Source organism: Sinocyclocheilus grahami, unplaced genomic scaffold (assembly GCF_001515645.1).
Source record: "Sinocyclocheilus grahami isolate Dianchi unplaced genomic scaffold, SAMN03320097.WGS_v1.1 scaffold338.1, whole genome shotgun sequence".
NCBI lineage: Eukaryota > Metazoa > Chordata > Actinopteri > Cypriniformes > Cyprinidae > Sinocyclocheilus > Sinocyclocheilus grahami.
The window spans coordinates 92,791-110,220 of NW_015505517.1; the positions used below are offsets into that span (position 1 = coordinate 92,791).

Consider the following 17,430-nt stretch of genomic DNA (forward strand, 5'->3'; position numbering starts at 1 on the left):
GTGGTACACAAAAAAGGCATTTCGATAAGGTAGCTGTTTCCCATGCATATTGAATGAGGACTGGAGGTTTCACAGTGCAAAAAAAACACGAAGACATCAAAGTGGTTCATACAACTCATGCCCTATATTCAAAGTCTTCTAAATCATGTGATAGCTTTGAGAGAAATTTAAGTGAACATTCACTCAAGATTTTCTTATAATTGGTGAAATAAGTCCAAATTGTGAACGAATCATTCTTGTGAGTCACATCTTTTCAATCACTCAGTTGATCCAGTTCGTAAAACCTGTCTGAATGATTTATGAATCAGACTTGAGAGAAACTCGCTGACTCAATTTGGTCGCAACAGAGGAACATTGGTGAAAAACAACTTAAACTTCAGTCTGTTTCTCACACAAAGGCTTTTTATAACTTCTGAACACTTTGGATATAATGCACAAGTAACTTTTATGATTATTTTATTGTGCTCTGTGTCATTTCTGAAGCTTGAAAGCATCCATCTCCATTCATTGCAATTACCTCAAAATGAATGCTCAGCATAGCCTCCAGAATTTCCTTTTGATGTTCCACAGAAGAAAGGAAGTTGAACGGGTTTGGAATGGGTTGATGACATTTTCTTTTATGGTTAAAATTGTTCTTTTTAAATTGACAAACTGAAAATTCTAATTTGTAAATGCATGTTATTATCCTGGCCTTAATCAAAATGTCATAACTCAATTTTATTCTTGGTGATATATGCTGGATTTCTCCAAGCATTTAGTCGACTTAAAACCCAACCCATCTCAAAATCTAATTAACAACCAATAAACAGACCTAAATTTTTCCCAACCTACGTTAAATTTTGTTTTTTCAGTAATCTGTTACACTTGAATGTAAGTCACAATATGGAAAAGATCTGTTGCTACTTCAGTTAACCTCGCAACTTTTAAGCTAAAGGTTGATCTCTAACGTTACAGTATCTGAGCACTAGATAATTAAAAGTCAATAAATCAGAATTCCTTTATTATTAATGGTTAAGTAATAGTAAAACATGAGTTATATTGTAAGGCAGTACAGTAGATTGCATTCAGTTTTTAACATATTCCTTGGACATTTAGTTCACAAGTATCTCAACGCAAACGTTTGATTAGGAACAAATGGTTTGCTATCTTTAACGATTCGAATTTCATGACATAACATCAGAATATACAGAGAAATATGTTGTAACCAGAAGCATTCCGACCGCCACATTATGGGATTATTGCTGCACAATGTTTGTATATTCTGATAACATTTTTATACTTAATACATAAACATTGAGTGATTTGTAAGCACGGCTGGAAAATAAAGCATGTGACTCAACGAATTTATGTCCATGCATATAATCATCCTGCCATCACGCACTAAATCAATGTCGACTGCACCCGTGATTAGCCAAATATCGGACGCGAACGCCACTACAGCGTTCCATAGCGTTGTCAGTCATCCCGCAGTAGACTTTTAGCTGTTACGAAAAGCAATAACACATTTACAAATAATAACCGCAGGGAGACGACCGTCGGCTCCAACGGTGAAAACCCCTGATCGCTTAAGGAGCGCGGTGTATGTGAGAACACAGCGAAATCAATCATGTGCTCAGCTGAAGCTGGAAGAGTGGAGATTTCAGACGGATGGAGCCAGAGAATTGGGCTTGAAGCCACAGTGTGCTCAACGGCTCCCGCTAGTCTGAAATACAAATCTTACACCGAAAACGCGAACTGCATTTGTGTTTTTGTTTAGAGTGAAGTTACTGTTTGCTTGAGTTCCTTTTAAGTTGTTGCTAGTGGAGTCGATTCAAATATTTGAGAGCTTCTTGGTAATCTAATTCAAGCGTTTGAGCAGTTTTGTGTTTTTTACTTTAAAGGGAGAAGGGAAGTACTGTATGTGCAAGACTGTGTGTGGTGAACTCTTTGTGCAACCGCCGCTGACAGACAATATTACAGTAGAAGTGTGTACTGTAACATCTATCGTGGTGGCTTCAGACATCCTCTCTCGTTCAATACCGCTGCACCCCTCAGGACTTCTTGAGCCGGCGTAATCGGGATGTTCTGGGCTCACCCCCCTTCCTTCCCTCTCTGGCGACAGATCTGGAACTAATAGAGGAGCCAGAGGATACGGGTTTGACGGATAGGCCTCTCAAACTTGAAGCCAGCCCGCTTTGGTTAGTCTGTGAAATCTCAGGCTGGGGACTGCAAACTGAGTCTGCAGCGGCAACGTCGGAAGAGGGATTGTTGGAATCGCTTGACGCTGCAGGCTCTCCAAAACGAGATATTTTTGTCTTTTGGTGGTCAGCGTCTTCCCCTGAGCTACTTGGGGTCCGTGGTCGTCTCTTCGGACCGGTAGCGTCAAGATGTGGTTCGGTGATCTCTTTACTGTTACTTAATTTAGATGACAACACGGCTTTCCCTTCCTCCAATGACTCACCCGTGAGAAAGCTGCTAGACGATATGGTGACAGGATGACATGCTTCAGAAGACCCCTTCTCAGCTTTGTCCGCTTGATCATCTTGGCGTTGTTGGGGTTGGACTTTAGCCTGCCTGGCACTGGAGGAATAAGGAAAGGTTACATGAAGATGTAGATGGATCACCGCAAGGTATATCAGAACAGTACTTACATCTTCTGAAGAATGGCTCTTTTTGTTGCTGTGGAGCTGGGTAATGGATCTATCATCTCGCCAGAGCCAGAAAAATACTTTGAATGGCTTGGTTCACTCTGTTGAGACAAAAAAAGAAAGAGATCCTTTAAATTTGAGATGGTGGAAATAAATCTTCAATATAAATCAATTTATCATTCATTAGATGTTGTCTATGTAGGTATCTCATTATGTTTTGGAACAGAGCTACTCTCTCAACACCTGACAGAAACTATGAAGTCAATTATTTGTTTTTGTTTTTTTAAAGGACTCTAAGAGAAGTCCATTGTACTGACATGAATTAACTATATTTGGTGTAGCCATGGGAACAAATCCACGGGATGTTTTGTTTTGACGGCCATACCCAAGAGACCAAGTAAAAACACAAGCTTGTGTTGAACTGCCAGTATTCAGAGGAAGCTCTCTTTTTTCCCTTTTCTCTGTCTTGGTCATCAAATTTCTGATCATGCTTATCAAAATATAAATATTTGCTTTATTGCGGCTTTGCTTTTTTTTTTTGCTTGTGCATATTGTATATTTTATGTGTTTGTGTGTTAATATAATGTTAATATAAATAATGTCAAAAGTACCAATTTGGTTGAATGTGTTAAATATTCATGTTTGTTGTGATATTAAAATTGATACTAAGAATCACATAAAAACATACCTTTTAAATGCTGATGTGTGGCAGATTTGAGACTCTCAAGCTAAGAGATCAGTAAATACACTCGCATTGAGCAAAACATTTTTTGTAGTTATTTAAATATCCATTGACTGTGTGTGTGTGTGTGTGTGTGTGTGTGTGTGTGTGTGTGTGTTCATTACGACCTGGCTTGACCACCTGAATAGTTTGACAAACACTTTGAAGTCCTTGTTTTAGTACTAGCCATGCTTAACCGGGCAGCTCTGAGAAGAATAGAGACGAAGAAGCTTATTGAGTCCCACCAACATACACCTTCAACAGTCCTAATGAAGCTCTATCAACAGAACAATCCTTGACTGAGCAAGAACAGAGCAGGTGCTTGTGTCCGCCGTCTTTCGGGGCACAGGATCATTGAACTGCGATTAACTGACACAAAACAATCATTCCAGTCCAAACTGATTGGATTTCATAAAAGTGTAGGTTTACCAACCGGCCTCTGAACAGGTTCAAGATATATAGGCTATTAGTTCTATTTTAGGAGCAAGCAGCCAGATAAGCACAAGGCCCGTCAAGTCATTAGAGCGAAATGAGGAAATTGCAGAGGGATGCGTTTCATATGAAGTGCACAGACGCTGGCCTGAAGAAGAGGCCTCTATATACCCATACTTAATGCCTTGTTTTATAGAGAAAAGTGTTGTGGCCTAGTGGATAAATATATGGGATGATAACCAAAAGTTTGTAGGTTTGAACCCTACAGTGCATGTGACTGTGATGTCAACAACAATACAACAAATATAAATGGAAACAAGGAAGACAGACTGACCCGCTATCCATTTTGTTCATCTTTGCACTGAGGCGTTGTGAGCAAGTCATGCTGAATGAGTTCATCAATGAGTGGATGAATCACACAAGGAAGGTGCACCTACTGCAAGCAAGTGATCCTGCAGCATGTGACTGTGGCACAACCTGTCAGATGACTAGTATTGCTATGCTCTTTTGTTTAATATTAAATGAAGACAAAAGTACTATAAAATCTCACAAGATAAGATCTTTGTTGCAAGCCAAGTCTTTATTTATTTGTACTCCTGTAGCTCAAACAGTATAGTATGGCATTACCAATGCCAAAGTCATGGGTTCAATTCTCAGGAAATGCATGAACAGAAAAAAGTAACCTTAAACTTAAACCTTGAGAGCTGCTTTGGATAAAAGTATCTGCCAAATGCATAAATGTACTTTTATTTGCAAACAATGCAGCGTTTCCATCCCATGTCAAGACAACAAAATAATTTCTTATGGGAAAATTGGTGCTAAATAGAAATGGAAGCCACGGTGGGTCTTTTAGTAAATGCAATAAACTATTTGTGGTTTAGAGCAAAACACTCTGATGAACTTTTGCTAGCAATCAACAGCAGATGCCTTGTGTCTGGGAGTTTGTCAAACAGCTCTGGGAAGTTAACAGCAGCAAATCATTTTGACATTTCAGAATGCCCAAGCAAAACTTGAGATGCTTTGTGCTAATTTTATTCGAATCACATTCATTTTTTATCTAAGAATTTTTTTTAGCAAGTGTATGTTTTTATGTGTATTTTATGTCCAAAATTCACACTAGTTGGCAATACGGCCAAAGTCTTTCATCACAATATAAGTCTCTTTTCACAATTACATTATTTTTGCTAGAAATAAGTTTACAATGGCAAAATTGCCAAAAACAATAATGCGTGAGTATCCAATTGAATTATTTTGCATCTCATTGCGCTTGAATGGTTTAAAATCACTTGAAACATTAAACTGATAACACAACACTGTAAACTCACAAGAACATAACCGCAACAGAAACAATAATAAAACATTTATACAGTTTGTCAAGTTTCTACCGGTTTATCATGTCTACCCATAAGTCACACAAAAAAACATTGAAGGAAACCATAGCCACAGACAGAAAGAGCCAATTCCGTCAAAGCTCTTTTCCCACAAGCTGTTTGAAACCAGCAGGTTTAGCAGGACTACACATAAATCAGTGCTGCTTCACTCTAAATGAGCTGATCAATAACTAGTGGGAAGGTTCACTTTAAGGTGCAGGGAAGGGTAATGCATGGGAAGATCTGAGAAAACAGAGTCTATGAGAACCCAAGAGACTCTCTGCGGTGTGTGTCCACCCACAGAGACAAGTATTCATAGGAAATCATGTTGCAACGTGGGCCGCTAATGTTTAAAAACAATCCATTTCCAAAGCCGGAGCGAGCAAGCTGCTGTCTCATCTGTAGATTGTGTTCCATCCATGACCACCGTCTGTCGAACTCTCTCATACACACACACACACACAAACTCCCCCCAACTTACCACGTCCCTCCGCCCACTGCAAACAAGACTGGACGGTTTTTAGGGGGATATCCAGACACACTAGTGCGCAGAAACACACCCATACTCACTGACGATATGTCCACTGAAAATAAACACACCCAGTGAGCGTGAACGGTACAGCGCACATACACACGCTCGACAAAAACATGGAGGATAGGGGAGGAAGAAGATTTGAATTTTAATACCTTCATATGCATTTTACAAACCTTCGGAAAACAGATGAAAGAGACAGCAACAATGGAGCAGTGTTTCTTTCCCAGAGAAACTCTCCCATGAAGCAATTCTCTCATGCACTTCGCTGGGCTTCAAAGAAGAACAAGGGAAAGAGAAAGATGCTAAGAAAAAAAAATTATGTCAGAAAGTTAATGGAGTGAAAGAAGGCACAATTCAATGTGTCTATGGGAACAGGGAATATCTATGAAAATATAATTAAGGATTTCAATTTACATGTGAATTTAGTGAAGTTATACTACCGCTCAAAAGTTTGGTGTCATTAACACTTTTTTTTCGTTTTGAAGATATTCATACATTTATTCAACAAAGATGCATTAAATTTTATCAAAGTGACAGTAAAGACACTGTTACAAAATAATTCAATTTCAAATAAATGCTGTTCTTTTGAATTTTCTATTCATCAAAGAATTATTTTGCAGCACCAAATCAGCATATTAGAATGATTTTAGAATTGACACTGAAGTCTGGAGTAATGGCTGATGAAAATTTAGTTCTGCCATCACTTATATATTTTAAAATAGAAAATTATTTTAAATTGTAGTAATATTTCACAATGTTATCGTTTTTACTGTATTTTCTGATATTAAAAAAAATCAGACTTTCAAATACATCTGAAAAAAATCCTGTAACCATGTAAATGAATAAAAATTAAAATTAAATTTTAAATAAAATAAACATTTCTGGCACAATAAAATTATCTTCATTTGGGAATTTACTTAAAATATATTGAGTACACGTGATTACTTATCATTCACTTAATAAATGACTTATCATGCAATTAATCTGATCAACATCTATAATCAGTAGAGCCCTAATAATACAGACTCAACATACATTATTATCTGGCACAATATCAGAGCTCTAATGACCTCTACAGTTACAAAAGGTGTGTTCATTGCATATAACCTCTAAGTTAAAAGTGAAAGAAATTAATGCAGAATCCAGTAAGGAGGAATGCAGGCCATATACCCTTGACATAAATACTTAAATAGCATCTATTTATGTCTTTACACTAAATGATTGTTGTAAATAAGCTAGAAAGTTACTTCTATCAACTACAAGTCATTTATAAAAGGAAATGAGTCAGTTTTGACTCAAGATTCATTCACCCTTTACATTTCCATAAGCGCAATCCTACATAATGAGCTGTAAGCGCTGGCACGCTTCGTGGACACCCTTACAACGGCTCATCTGTACTAGTAAACAAACAAATATGTACCATTAGTCATGTGACCTGGAATCATTAGCCATTAGGCAGATCACTGTTACACAAGCACCTGGAGGCCCACAGTGTGGGTAGTGGAGGTGCAGTTATGAATCAGGACAAAGATCAGTCAGGGAGAGATCTGTGTACTGGAATTTGTGTGTGACCATAATGCCCTTGAGAAAAAGCACTTAACTCTACTGTAGATTTCCCTAAGAGGACTGTCCCAACAAGTGTACTGTACAGTAGTTATGATGAGTAAAGATGCGGTCACACTAGACTGTGTCTCATTCACTTCTATTCATCCTACACTCTAAAAAATGCTGGGTTAAATACAACCCAGTGCTGGGTAAAATAGGGACAAACCCAGCAATTGGGTTGTTTTGACCCAGCAGTTGGGTTACTACCCAGAAGGTTGTGTTAAACATTTAACACAACCGCTGGGTCAAAACAACCCAATTGCTGGGTTTGTCCCTATTTTACCCAGTACTGGGTTGTATTTAACCCAGCATTTTTTAGAGTGTATCTGAATGCAGCAGAGTGGGAATTTAAGCATAAGAAGCTTGGATAATATTAAAGTACATAAAAAAAAAACATTATATAAAACAGATCTTGGCTTCTGATTGGTCAATAACTTTAGCTTGTACCTTGTTCATTCACTAGCCATGAGATCCATCTACTATGAATAATGTGAACATTAATGTTTGGAGATGCTGAAGTATACCACAGCAGCACCCACACATTTTTTTTTTTTTTTTTACAATCATGGAAAGTCTGAATATTGACAACTTTGCGTAACTACGGAAGCCAACATTGCTGTCATCACAAAGATGATGCCTTTGGGGAGTCTTGAGTCTAACATGACACAGGCTTGCTTAATCGGGAGCTTTGTTTCAGTTGGTCATCTGAACTAAATTTCTGTAAACCACAGCAAGACCAAGGCCAACAAACAAATTAGAGAGAAACTACAGCTTGGACTCCTTACAATGCATGTCACCTACACAAAGAACATGAGGAAGAACATTTGCCTATTCTATGAATGCCAGAAGAAACTTTTTCTTCTTTTAGTCATAAAAGACATAAATGGTGTATATCTTCTGTAAGTACCTGTCAGAACAACGCTCCAGCCATCTAAACCAGAGCACTGACATGAAGAGTATTCATAGAACATAACCACTCTAGAAATCCACCTCTTTGTTTCTGTGGAGAAAAACCAGATTAGGTGACAATGAGTTTGTGTGGGCCAAGAAGCTCTTGAAATGACAGTGTTCTGTGGCTTGCTGTTGGAAACAGTGAGAGACTGAGATAGGAGATGAACAAAGAAAGGATAAAGTTATGTCCATAAACACTGTAGCTCTCCCCAAAGAAGAGGAGGCTGTAAAAACACATCTGCCTGGCTGAGCTTCGATCCACCGCGTCATTACAAGGCTGCTATCTTTCCCATTCTTCCAGCACACATCCAGAGGTACAGATGCGGCAACATCAAAATACAAAACTCTCTTATCTTTTTTGAAAGTCAGGGGAGTTCAAACAACATTTGACACTATGGATATTATTGTACAGACACATTTTTCAAATATCTTCTTTAATGGTCCACAGAAACAGGTTTGGAGTGACATTAGGGTGAGTAAACAAAAGGTACTTTTTTAATTAAAGGTTAAGAAAAATCAATAAAATCCATGATTCCATGCAATCCCTAACTTAGACTGTAGTGTAAATTCCAACTCAAATGTTCAAAACTCTCAAACACTAGTGTACAGTATGATTTGTGACCAAACACAGACCCAATTTACAGTAAGGACAATCTGCTAGAAACCTTCTCGAGGAGTTTCAGGAAGTGCATTAAAAGGAAAAGGAAGAGACGCCTGCCGTCTCAGTTGTGATGACGTGATTCTGTGCTGACTGTGCACTGCACCCCCATCGCTTCTTAGCTACGCAACAGTAAAGGATCCTTCCTGTTCTACCCACTTCATACCACACCACAGGATGTGAATCACTCAAGGAACCGTTAATCTTGTTCTGACAGTGATACAAGTCACCTTCCAGTTCATGAAACAGCCCTTCCAGGGTTTGAACTGGTGACTTTGCACACAGTACCTACCACATATAATTTTCACACGCTCTCTTGCTGCAAGAAACCACACGTTATATCGGAGTGTAACCTTGTGACCTTTGGATAGGTGTTATGGCAGCCCTGTGTGGCTGATATAAACTATGTTTTGCAAACTGAGCTCTAAATCAAATGGAAGGACCACAGACAAATTCCCAAACTGCCTCAAAACATGTGGCGTCATTCAGACTCTCACTGTCAAGCTCTGCGGTGAGAGAAACTCGCCATAAACATATGACAACACTGGAAGAACAAATTCACCAAGCCATTATCATTTTCAAATTGAAATTCTGCATCGTATGTGACTCATTCAGCTGAGCCGCATTTCTTATTAAGATTCATAACTTTCCTGGCTAACTTTAAGCAAAAAAGAGAAAGAAAGAAACTGTAGGATAAGGATCCCAGTGACAAATTAGAGCGGAGCAACTGAAATAATTGTTTTGTCATGATGAGAGAAACTCTTGCTCATTCTCCTGATGCACTCTCTCCTCCAAACTGCCAAATAGTGAAAGCACCACCGCAAGCTCCTGCTAACCCTTCCTCGCAGCATATACAAGCACATAGAACCACATCCTGACAAGGGGAATGCAAAAACAAGGGCCCTGCTTCCCTGAACTGGAAAAGCGGTTACACAATGTGAACTTTTCACTGTCGAACTGGATAACTTCACTCAAATTATTACAATTCTTGCTTTCATTGAAAGCCAAAGCAACGCAGGAAAAAAGGGCTGAAAGAAAACGTCTCAAAGAAAAACAATGGCAAATGATTCAACTCGAAAAAGTACCGACATTAATGGCAGGACAGATGGGAGACTGTCTTCATCCTTGATGTCCACCCAAGGTGGGCGGCTCTGTGCGCATTTCCCAGCATTCTATTGGAAGATAGAGTAGGATCAACCGAGAGAGACTCACAGGGAAAAAGTGGACATGAAAAGATTTGAAGAAGATCTGACTGGGGCGGAGACACAACAGATAAGTACTCTGGACACACAGCAGGAAGTCTGATCAAGGATGCTTTCACTTGGACATTCATGGCTCCAGAGATCCTACCACTGAGTATCCTGTTGAACCAAATCAGTCTTCAGCCCCACACACAACTGTTGCCATAAAAGTGGGTGAGTAAGAGGGCATGTGTGTGAGCCAAGTAAAACTGTGGTCTTGTTTCCAAAGCAAAATACATAGTGTACCAGTGATGCAACTCATGATTTCAGAATAAGTATCCTGCATTCAATTTCCTACTGTAGCATCAAGATGAATAAATCAAACAAAGCTACTTTTTTAAACATTGAGTCGTCAGGGCACTACCTGAATGAAAAAAAGAAAGTAAGAAATTAAGTCATATAGGTTTAAAGATAATCAGATGCATTTCTTAGGGGGCACATACAAAAGACAAACTCTTGATTTCAAAACTAGCTAGATCAGTGATGGGCAAACTTGGCCCTTCCAGGCCACTTTCCTGCAGAGATTTGATCCAACCCTGATAAAACTCACCTGCCAAAACCGTCTGTCGAGAGCAGGGGTGCCGTGTAACAAATAATTTTTTTATATTTTTAAATTGCTAAAATGTTCAAAAAAGCATCTATTATATAATATCCATTTCTGATGTCGCCAATAATTAGAGATGCACCGAAATTTCGGCTGCCGAAAATTTGTTCACCGCTCAGGTTTCACTTTTACGTGTTGTGACGCTTTGTGTATTATCCCGCTCTGTCGCTCCACTCGTATACCGTTCATGCGAATTGGAACAGCAAAGTCCACTCAATACACTGATCTAGATAATATGCACACTCTTGGACCAGTTTCTGTACAACATGTGTGTAGGCATATAGTCATATTATCATTAATATAACAACTAATTTCAGTGATGTAATTCTTAAAAAAACACTTAAAATGCTATTCCTTTGTGCATAATAATGTGTGTTGTTACTGCCTGCAGTATTTATCTTTACATTTTCATAAACAATGTTGAATTAATTGCTATGGTATTTAGGATCAAATCCAATCGTATGAGCAATTTATAAATAAGGCCACAGAGCTCAACGTCTTAGGCCAAAGGCATTTAGTGGTCCACCTCAGAGAGCAGTATAGAGTAAAAAGAGTCTTACCAATAAGCCCCTTCCAACTACTCTTTTGCTGCCCCATAATAAGCGAGAGGGGAGAACCAAACGCATAGGAATTAACTACATGAGTCCAGAACCCACTTCATGGTGTTCGCATAGAATGGGCTCAAGACTGAGAAACAGCATACATTAAAGACACATGTACTTAATTTTCTTACATTCTTTATACATTATATAAAGAGCTGGAGAATAACTGGAGAACTTATATAATAGCTGCAGAATACAGACTGTCCACAGAATAAAATCAGTTTGCCCCTTTAAAGAGCTTCTATACAGATAGACACTTTTGTTGTTGCTAACTCTTTTTAAAGAAGGTCATCTGACAGTAGTTTAACTAAATCTATTTAAGTAGAGTATAGCTTGGCAAGCTAGTTTCAAAGTAGCTTCTCCAACACTGATTATAAACATTATTTTATAACATAAGCAGCTCTTACCACATCCAGGTTCAGATTTCCACTGGGAAGTGCAGAATTCTCTGGAGGACTGGCACACACTACAACACGCTCAGGAAACACACGCAACTCTGTAAAGGTCAAACAAAAATAAAGATGGAGTTGTAGCTAAAGTGATGTGGAAGCCATTTAGCACAATATTACATACAGTAAATGTTCCCTTTGAAACAAAGGGTGAAATGGGAGGGGAGACGAAAATATGCATGATATTCATATAAAATTCTCACAGACATCTGAAGTATAAAATGGGAGTGAAACCACTAAGACGAGAAGAGCATCAACAGCTTAAAATGACCTCAATGCCCTCTTCATGGGAAATGTTGAAAAAGCTTTGTTGTTTTTAAGAAAATGGCTAAGCTGCCATAAAGTTGAATGTAAACTTCACGTCCCCACTGCCCCTCAGTCAATAAAGTTTCAAATATGTAACTTGATATAAGTAAAACAAACCACATTGTTTGATGTATTCCGGTTTAGTTCCTTCAAACTTGTCCAAATTTAGCTTGAAAAACGAAGGCCAAGCAAATTGTTGGTCAGTTACTTTTCCTTCTTTTTGTTTTTCCTAGATCACTTAAAATAATCTATACCGGACAGCCTTATTAGTCTGTATGTTTCTACTTAGTTTCTATTTTGTTGAGGCATGTTAAACACAAATCATGTAGAATGATGACTGTAATTCCCTTCAGAGTCTGACATGCTATATCTCTAAAGATACAGTGACGCTTTAGTCTGAACTTGTTTACTATGATAAGCAAACCAAATTTTCCCTGTGAGCTGCTGTCAAGCCAGGCTCGGGTGGACTTGGCTGTAGTCTCAAATATTTGTTGAGCTCTGCCTCTATTAGGATTGCATTCGTCTCTAACTGTCTAGCCAGATATAATGGGTGGTTTCTGCAAAGAACTTTCTCTCTATACATTTGACTTGAAACTACAAGTTCTGCATAAAACGCATTTGGAATCATGTTCTGAGTTGCCAACTAAGTGAACATATTTCAGCTGACTTTTTCCAAAATAAAAACGATCCAGACAGTGACCTCCGACTGAGCCTGACAGCTAAACGAACTAATAACAACACAGGTGCTCCTGATACAATCATCTGTTTCATGAGTCAACTTAATGTGGAAAGAAATACTCAAACCAGTCTTCTTTAGTTAATGAGAAGAGGAAATAAACTACCTCTGTAGTGCTGCCTGATAATGCATCTCAGGTTGACGTGTCGTTTCATGAAGTGCACCGCCAGGCAAACATTCCCACCTGCAAAAGAAAACACATTTTATGGAGCAAATCCGCTAACACTTAGAAAACCTTCACTGGTGATATTCAAACAGTGAAAGCTTGTCACGGTAAGCTAATGATAAAACAATCGCTTTTAGGACTGCCTGTTTGTTTAAACAAATCCTCATTTACGCATGAGGAAACACTTTTCCCCGGAAAATCATTTTAATGCAAATCAGCACTGTATTAAATGATAGTCTGCGACACATCTCCTAAACATGGACATTATCAATTATACGTGGCCATGCAAAGGTCAGAACAAAGGCTGTTAATGTCTGTCAAATACGACACCGCACAAAGGCGTTTTAGTGTCTGAAAAAACACCAAAGCGTTTAAGCAAATGAGAAAGAAGCCTCATAGCTCAGGCATGAACGTAATCTGTGCCAGGGGCTTCATGGCCTTTGAAGTCCACTGTAACAAGACTGACTGAACGCTGAAACTATTTACAGCCTCTAATGGTGAAAGTTTTATGAATTCATGCTCTACTCCTTTGAGAAAAAACATATAATGTGCCCCTTTGCCTGCATAACCTGTATTTTATACTGCAAAAATCTCTAAATACTGGATGTGTGGCTGAAAATTTCCCCCGAAGACTGTTATTTATTATTCCTACATGGCTCTCTGAAATACTTAATTGTGATTGGTCAATTTTAAGGTCAAATATTTTAGTGTGCAACTGCTAGACTGTATAGTGGATCACGCTGTGCTAGTTTCGTGCCTCTTGTGCATTCATCAATCTCGTTTTTCTCACAAAATAAAATAATTTGTCAACATTTATTAAGTGGGATAATGTACAGTCAGCAGGTAATTATCACAAAATAAACCCTTTCAATGTGATATAAGACCAGATCATTCTGTTAGCGTTTATTTTGCAACTATAAGATGACAGGAGAATAAATGAAGATTTATTGTAAAATTTTCTGTTTGCACAATTTTGTTCACACAATGGAAGAAGTGAATAAATAGGGTGTATACAAAGGCCAATCAAACCGCTGAAATGCATAAACCAAGATTAGTTTGTGACTCATTCAGGATCGACATCCTTCAACAAGAAGATTCAGAACTGAAAAAAGCATACTGGATATTACCAACAAATATATTCAAGTTAAAGGGATAATTCACCCAAAAATGAAAATGTTGTCATCATTTACTCACCCTCATGTCGTTCCAAACCTGTGTGAGTTTTTTTTTTCTTATGTTGAACATAAAAGAAGATATTTTGAAGAATGCTGGTAATCAAAGTTGATGGTCCCCATTAACTTCCATAGTATTTATTTTCCTACTATGGAAGTCAATGGGGACCAAAAACTGTTTGGTTCTTCAAAATTCTTCAAAATATCCTCTTTTCATTTTTGGGTGAACTATTCTTTTAAAAATGAAAAGATCTTTTTTTTTTAAATATATTTTCACACTAGAGATTCTGTTGTGGACTCAAGTCAGTTTGACAGTCTGAAATCAGTTTTCTGATCTGAAATTATTAAACACTATATTAGGCAATTTACAGTGCATATAGTATAATGAATATAATAAAAATATAATTAATTAATTTAATTAAAAAAAATTGAATCCATTTATTTTATTTAAAAAAATTAATATTTGATTCGCTCAGTCCGAGCCATAGGTAATGAAAAAAATTAGCATTAAATTATACATGTAATTAATTCATTTATTTGTAAATTAAATTATTTCATTTAAATTTTTTTTTTTAATGTTTATTATATTGTATACAGCAATTTTTTAATTGACAATGGTTTGGATCAAGCAAATCAAAATCAAATAAAGTGTGAAAACAGCCCAAGACACTGAAATCGCTTTTAATGTGTCATTTGTCTCATTATATGAAGCATTCAGGGATGTCAAAATTATGCGTTCATTCACTTTTGCAGTTGCCAGAGCAACCATACCAATTCGCTGTTAACATGCCTAAAAAACAAGTTCATTCAACCCTATAGTGTTGGAGCAGTGACATGACCATTCAATTTTAATTTAAGAGACAGCGGGCAAAGGAAGAATTCAGCCTAGATCTGTTTGTCATTGTCCAAGGAATGCAAGATCCACTAGACGCGAAGGCAGAGCACTGTTGCTTAATCTGGGAGGAATTTGTCGGCAAGAAAGGGGGCCTGGTGAACACGCTACATATCTGCCAGTGCAGCTGTAAACAAGAAAACAGGCATGGGAATCCATCAGCTCTCACTCTGTGACCTGAATAGACCCCTCAACCTCTCTGACTGTCTGTGAGAGACTGCCCTAGGCTGCCACAGGACCGTAAAACACACCCGAAATGAATCAGACTACTATCTAATGACCCCAAGTGCTTGGGCATATCGGTTCAGATCATAGAAACCAGAGAAAAACAAACTCAGCTTGGGCACTCTAAAATAGTCTCACCCTCACTTCCAGAATATTTGTCTGTCTTTAGAGTGCATGTTAGATGTGTCAAATGAGCAGAAATGCATTAGAGAAGACAGGTTTACCAGCTGATGTCATCGCAGGCCCTGCAAACAGCTATCTAAGTCCTCAAACTGGAGCTTCTGCAGTTAATGATATGCAATTACAGTGTCTGCCAGCCACAAAACTGTCATCAACACCCCCTGTATGTGATTGATGGATCTACCGCCTACTTTCTTTTACTTCACAGGTAGTGCTTAACAGCAGCTCCACTTTAGCTGTTTTATTTTCAATACCTTTGTCCTTGGCCATCAAAACTAACTGTGCGGTAGATTAGGACAGCATCAAACTTCCTGCACACACTTGCTTTGATACAGCTTCCATTTAAGGCTCAAACGTTGATAGAAACAACAAAAAGATACTCAACTATATATCTCAACAAGACCAGATGAAACTTCTAAATTATCTAAGCTAACGGAGTGTGTTAAAAATGTAAAAGATTGGATGACCAATAATTTTCTCCTATTAAATTCGGATAAGACAGAGATATTACTTATTGGCCAAAAGACAGTACACCGAATCTCGTGGATTACAATTTGCAACAAGACGGATGTACGGTTACTTCCTCTACAGTCAAAAATCTGGGTGTTATATTAGATAGCAACTTGTCTTTTGAAAATCATATTTCCCATGTTACAAAAACAGCATTCTTCCATCTTAGAAACATTGCCAAGTTACGAAACATGATACCTGTTTCTGATGCAGAAAAGCTAGTTCATGCATACATGACCTCTAGACTGGACTACTGTAATGCACTGCTAGGTGGTTGTCCTGCATCCTCAATAAACAAGCTACAGGTAGTCCAAAATGCAGCAGCTAGAGTCCTTACCAGGTCAAGAAAATATGATCATATTACCCAATTTTACAGTCTCTGCACTGGCTACCTATTAAATTCCGTATCAGTTACAAAATATTATTACTTGCCTATAAGGCCCTTAATGGGTTAGCTCCTGCATACCTAACTAGTCTTCTACCACGCTACAATCCATCACGCTCCATAAGGTCGCAACATTCTGGACTTTTGGTAGTACCTAGGATAGCAAAGTCCGCTAAAGGAGGTAGAGCTTTTTCGCATTTGGCTCCCAAACTCTGGAATAGCCTTCCTGATAACGTTCGGGGTTCAGACACACTCTCTCTGTTTAAATCTAGATTAAAGACACATCTCTTTGGCCAAGCATTCAAATAATGCATCTCATAATCTTTTACTGCAGTCATAATCTTTTACTGCAGTTATATCTAATCAAATGCACATTATTATTCATTAGTTTGGGTTAAACAAATCATTTTTGCTTGGTTGGAACAGCAGCTACGCTAATTATGTTTGTATTTGTTTCTCTGTCTTTTGCCACGGGATTAACATCCCGTGGTAACTAGGATTTACACAAGCTTCAGTCTGGATCCAGAACACCTGAGAAGAGATGATGCAACCCCTCAGAGGACCTCAGATGATGCCAACCCTGAAACAACATACAGAACTACCACATTTTGCTACAAGTTTGATTGCATCATATAATAATTGCTGTTAATATTATTCATCGTCTGTTTTATTACGTCTTATATTGATTTTTCCGTTCTGCTGGTTCGTCTGGTCAGAGGAGAACTGGCCCCCCGACTGAGCCTGGTTTCTCCCAAGGTTTTTTCTCCATTCTGTCACCGATGGAGTTTTGGTTCCTTGCCGCTGTCGCCTCTGGCTTGCTTAGTTGGGGACACTTCATTTCCAGCGATATCGTTGACATGATTGCAAAGATACTATTTAAACTGAACTGAGCTGGATGTTGACATCACTAAATTCAATGATGAACTGTCTTTAACTGAAAAATGAGTGTTTACTATTGTCACTTTGCATTATTGACACTATTTTCCTAATTAATACTGTTCAGTTGCTTTGTCACAATCTGTATTGTTAAAAGCGCTATATAAATAAAGGTGACTTGACTATA

At 38.1% G+C, this 17,430-nt stretch overlaps 1 protein-coding gene across 1 annotated transcript in view; it reads right to left on the reverse strand.

Annotated features, from left to right (window-relative positions):
* Positions 1-1,049: 1,049 nt before the first annotated feature.
* Positions 1,050-17,430, reverse strand: part of LOC107602937 (protein SLX4IP-like) — a 50,800-nt gene continuing 34,419 nt past the window's right edge. Inside the window, exons 5-8 of the mRNA XM_016295561.1 lie at positions 12,944-13,021; positions 11,754-11,842; positions 2,631-2,728; positions 1,050-2,559 (exon numbers count right to left, since the gene is read on the reverse strand). Coding sequence (XP_016151047.1) covers positions 2,031-2,559; positions 2,631-2,728; positions 11,754-11,842; positions 12,944-13,021 — 794 coding nt within the window. The 3' untranslated portion in view covers positions 1,050-2,030. The remainder of the gene's footprint in view (positions 2,560-2,630; positions 2,729-11,753; positions 11,843-12,943; positions 13,022-17,430) is intronic.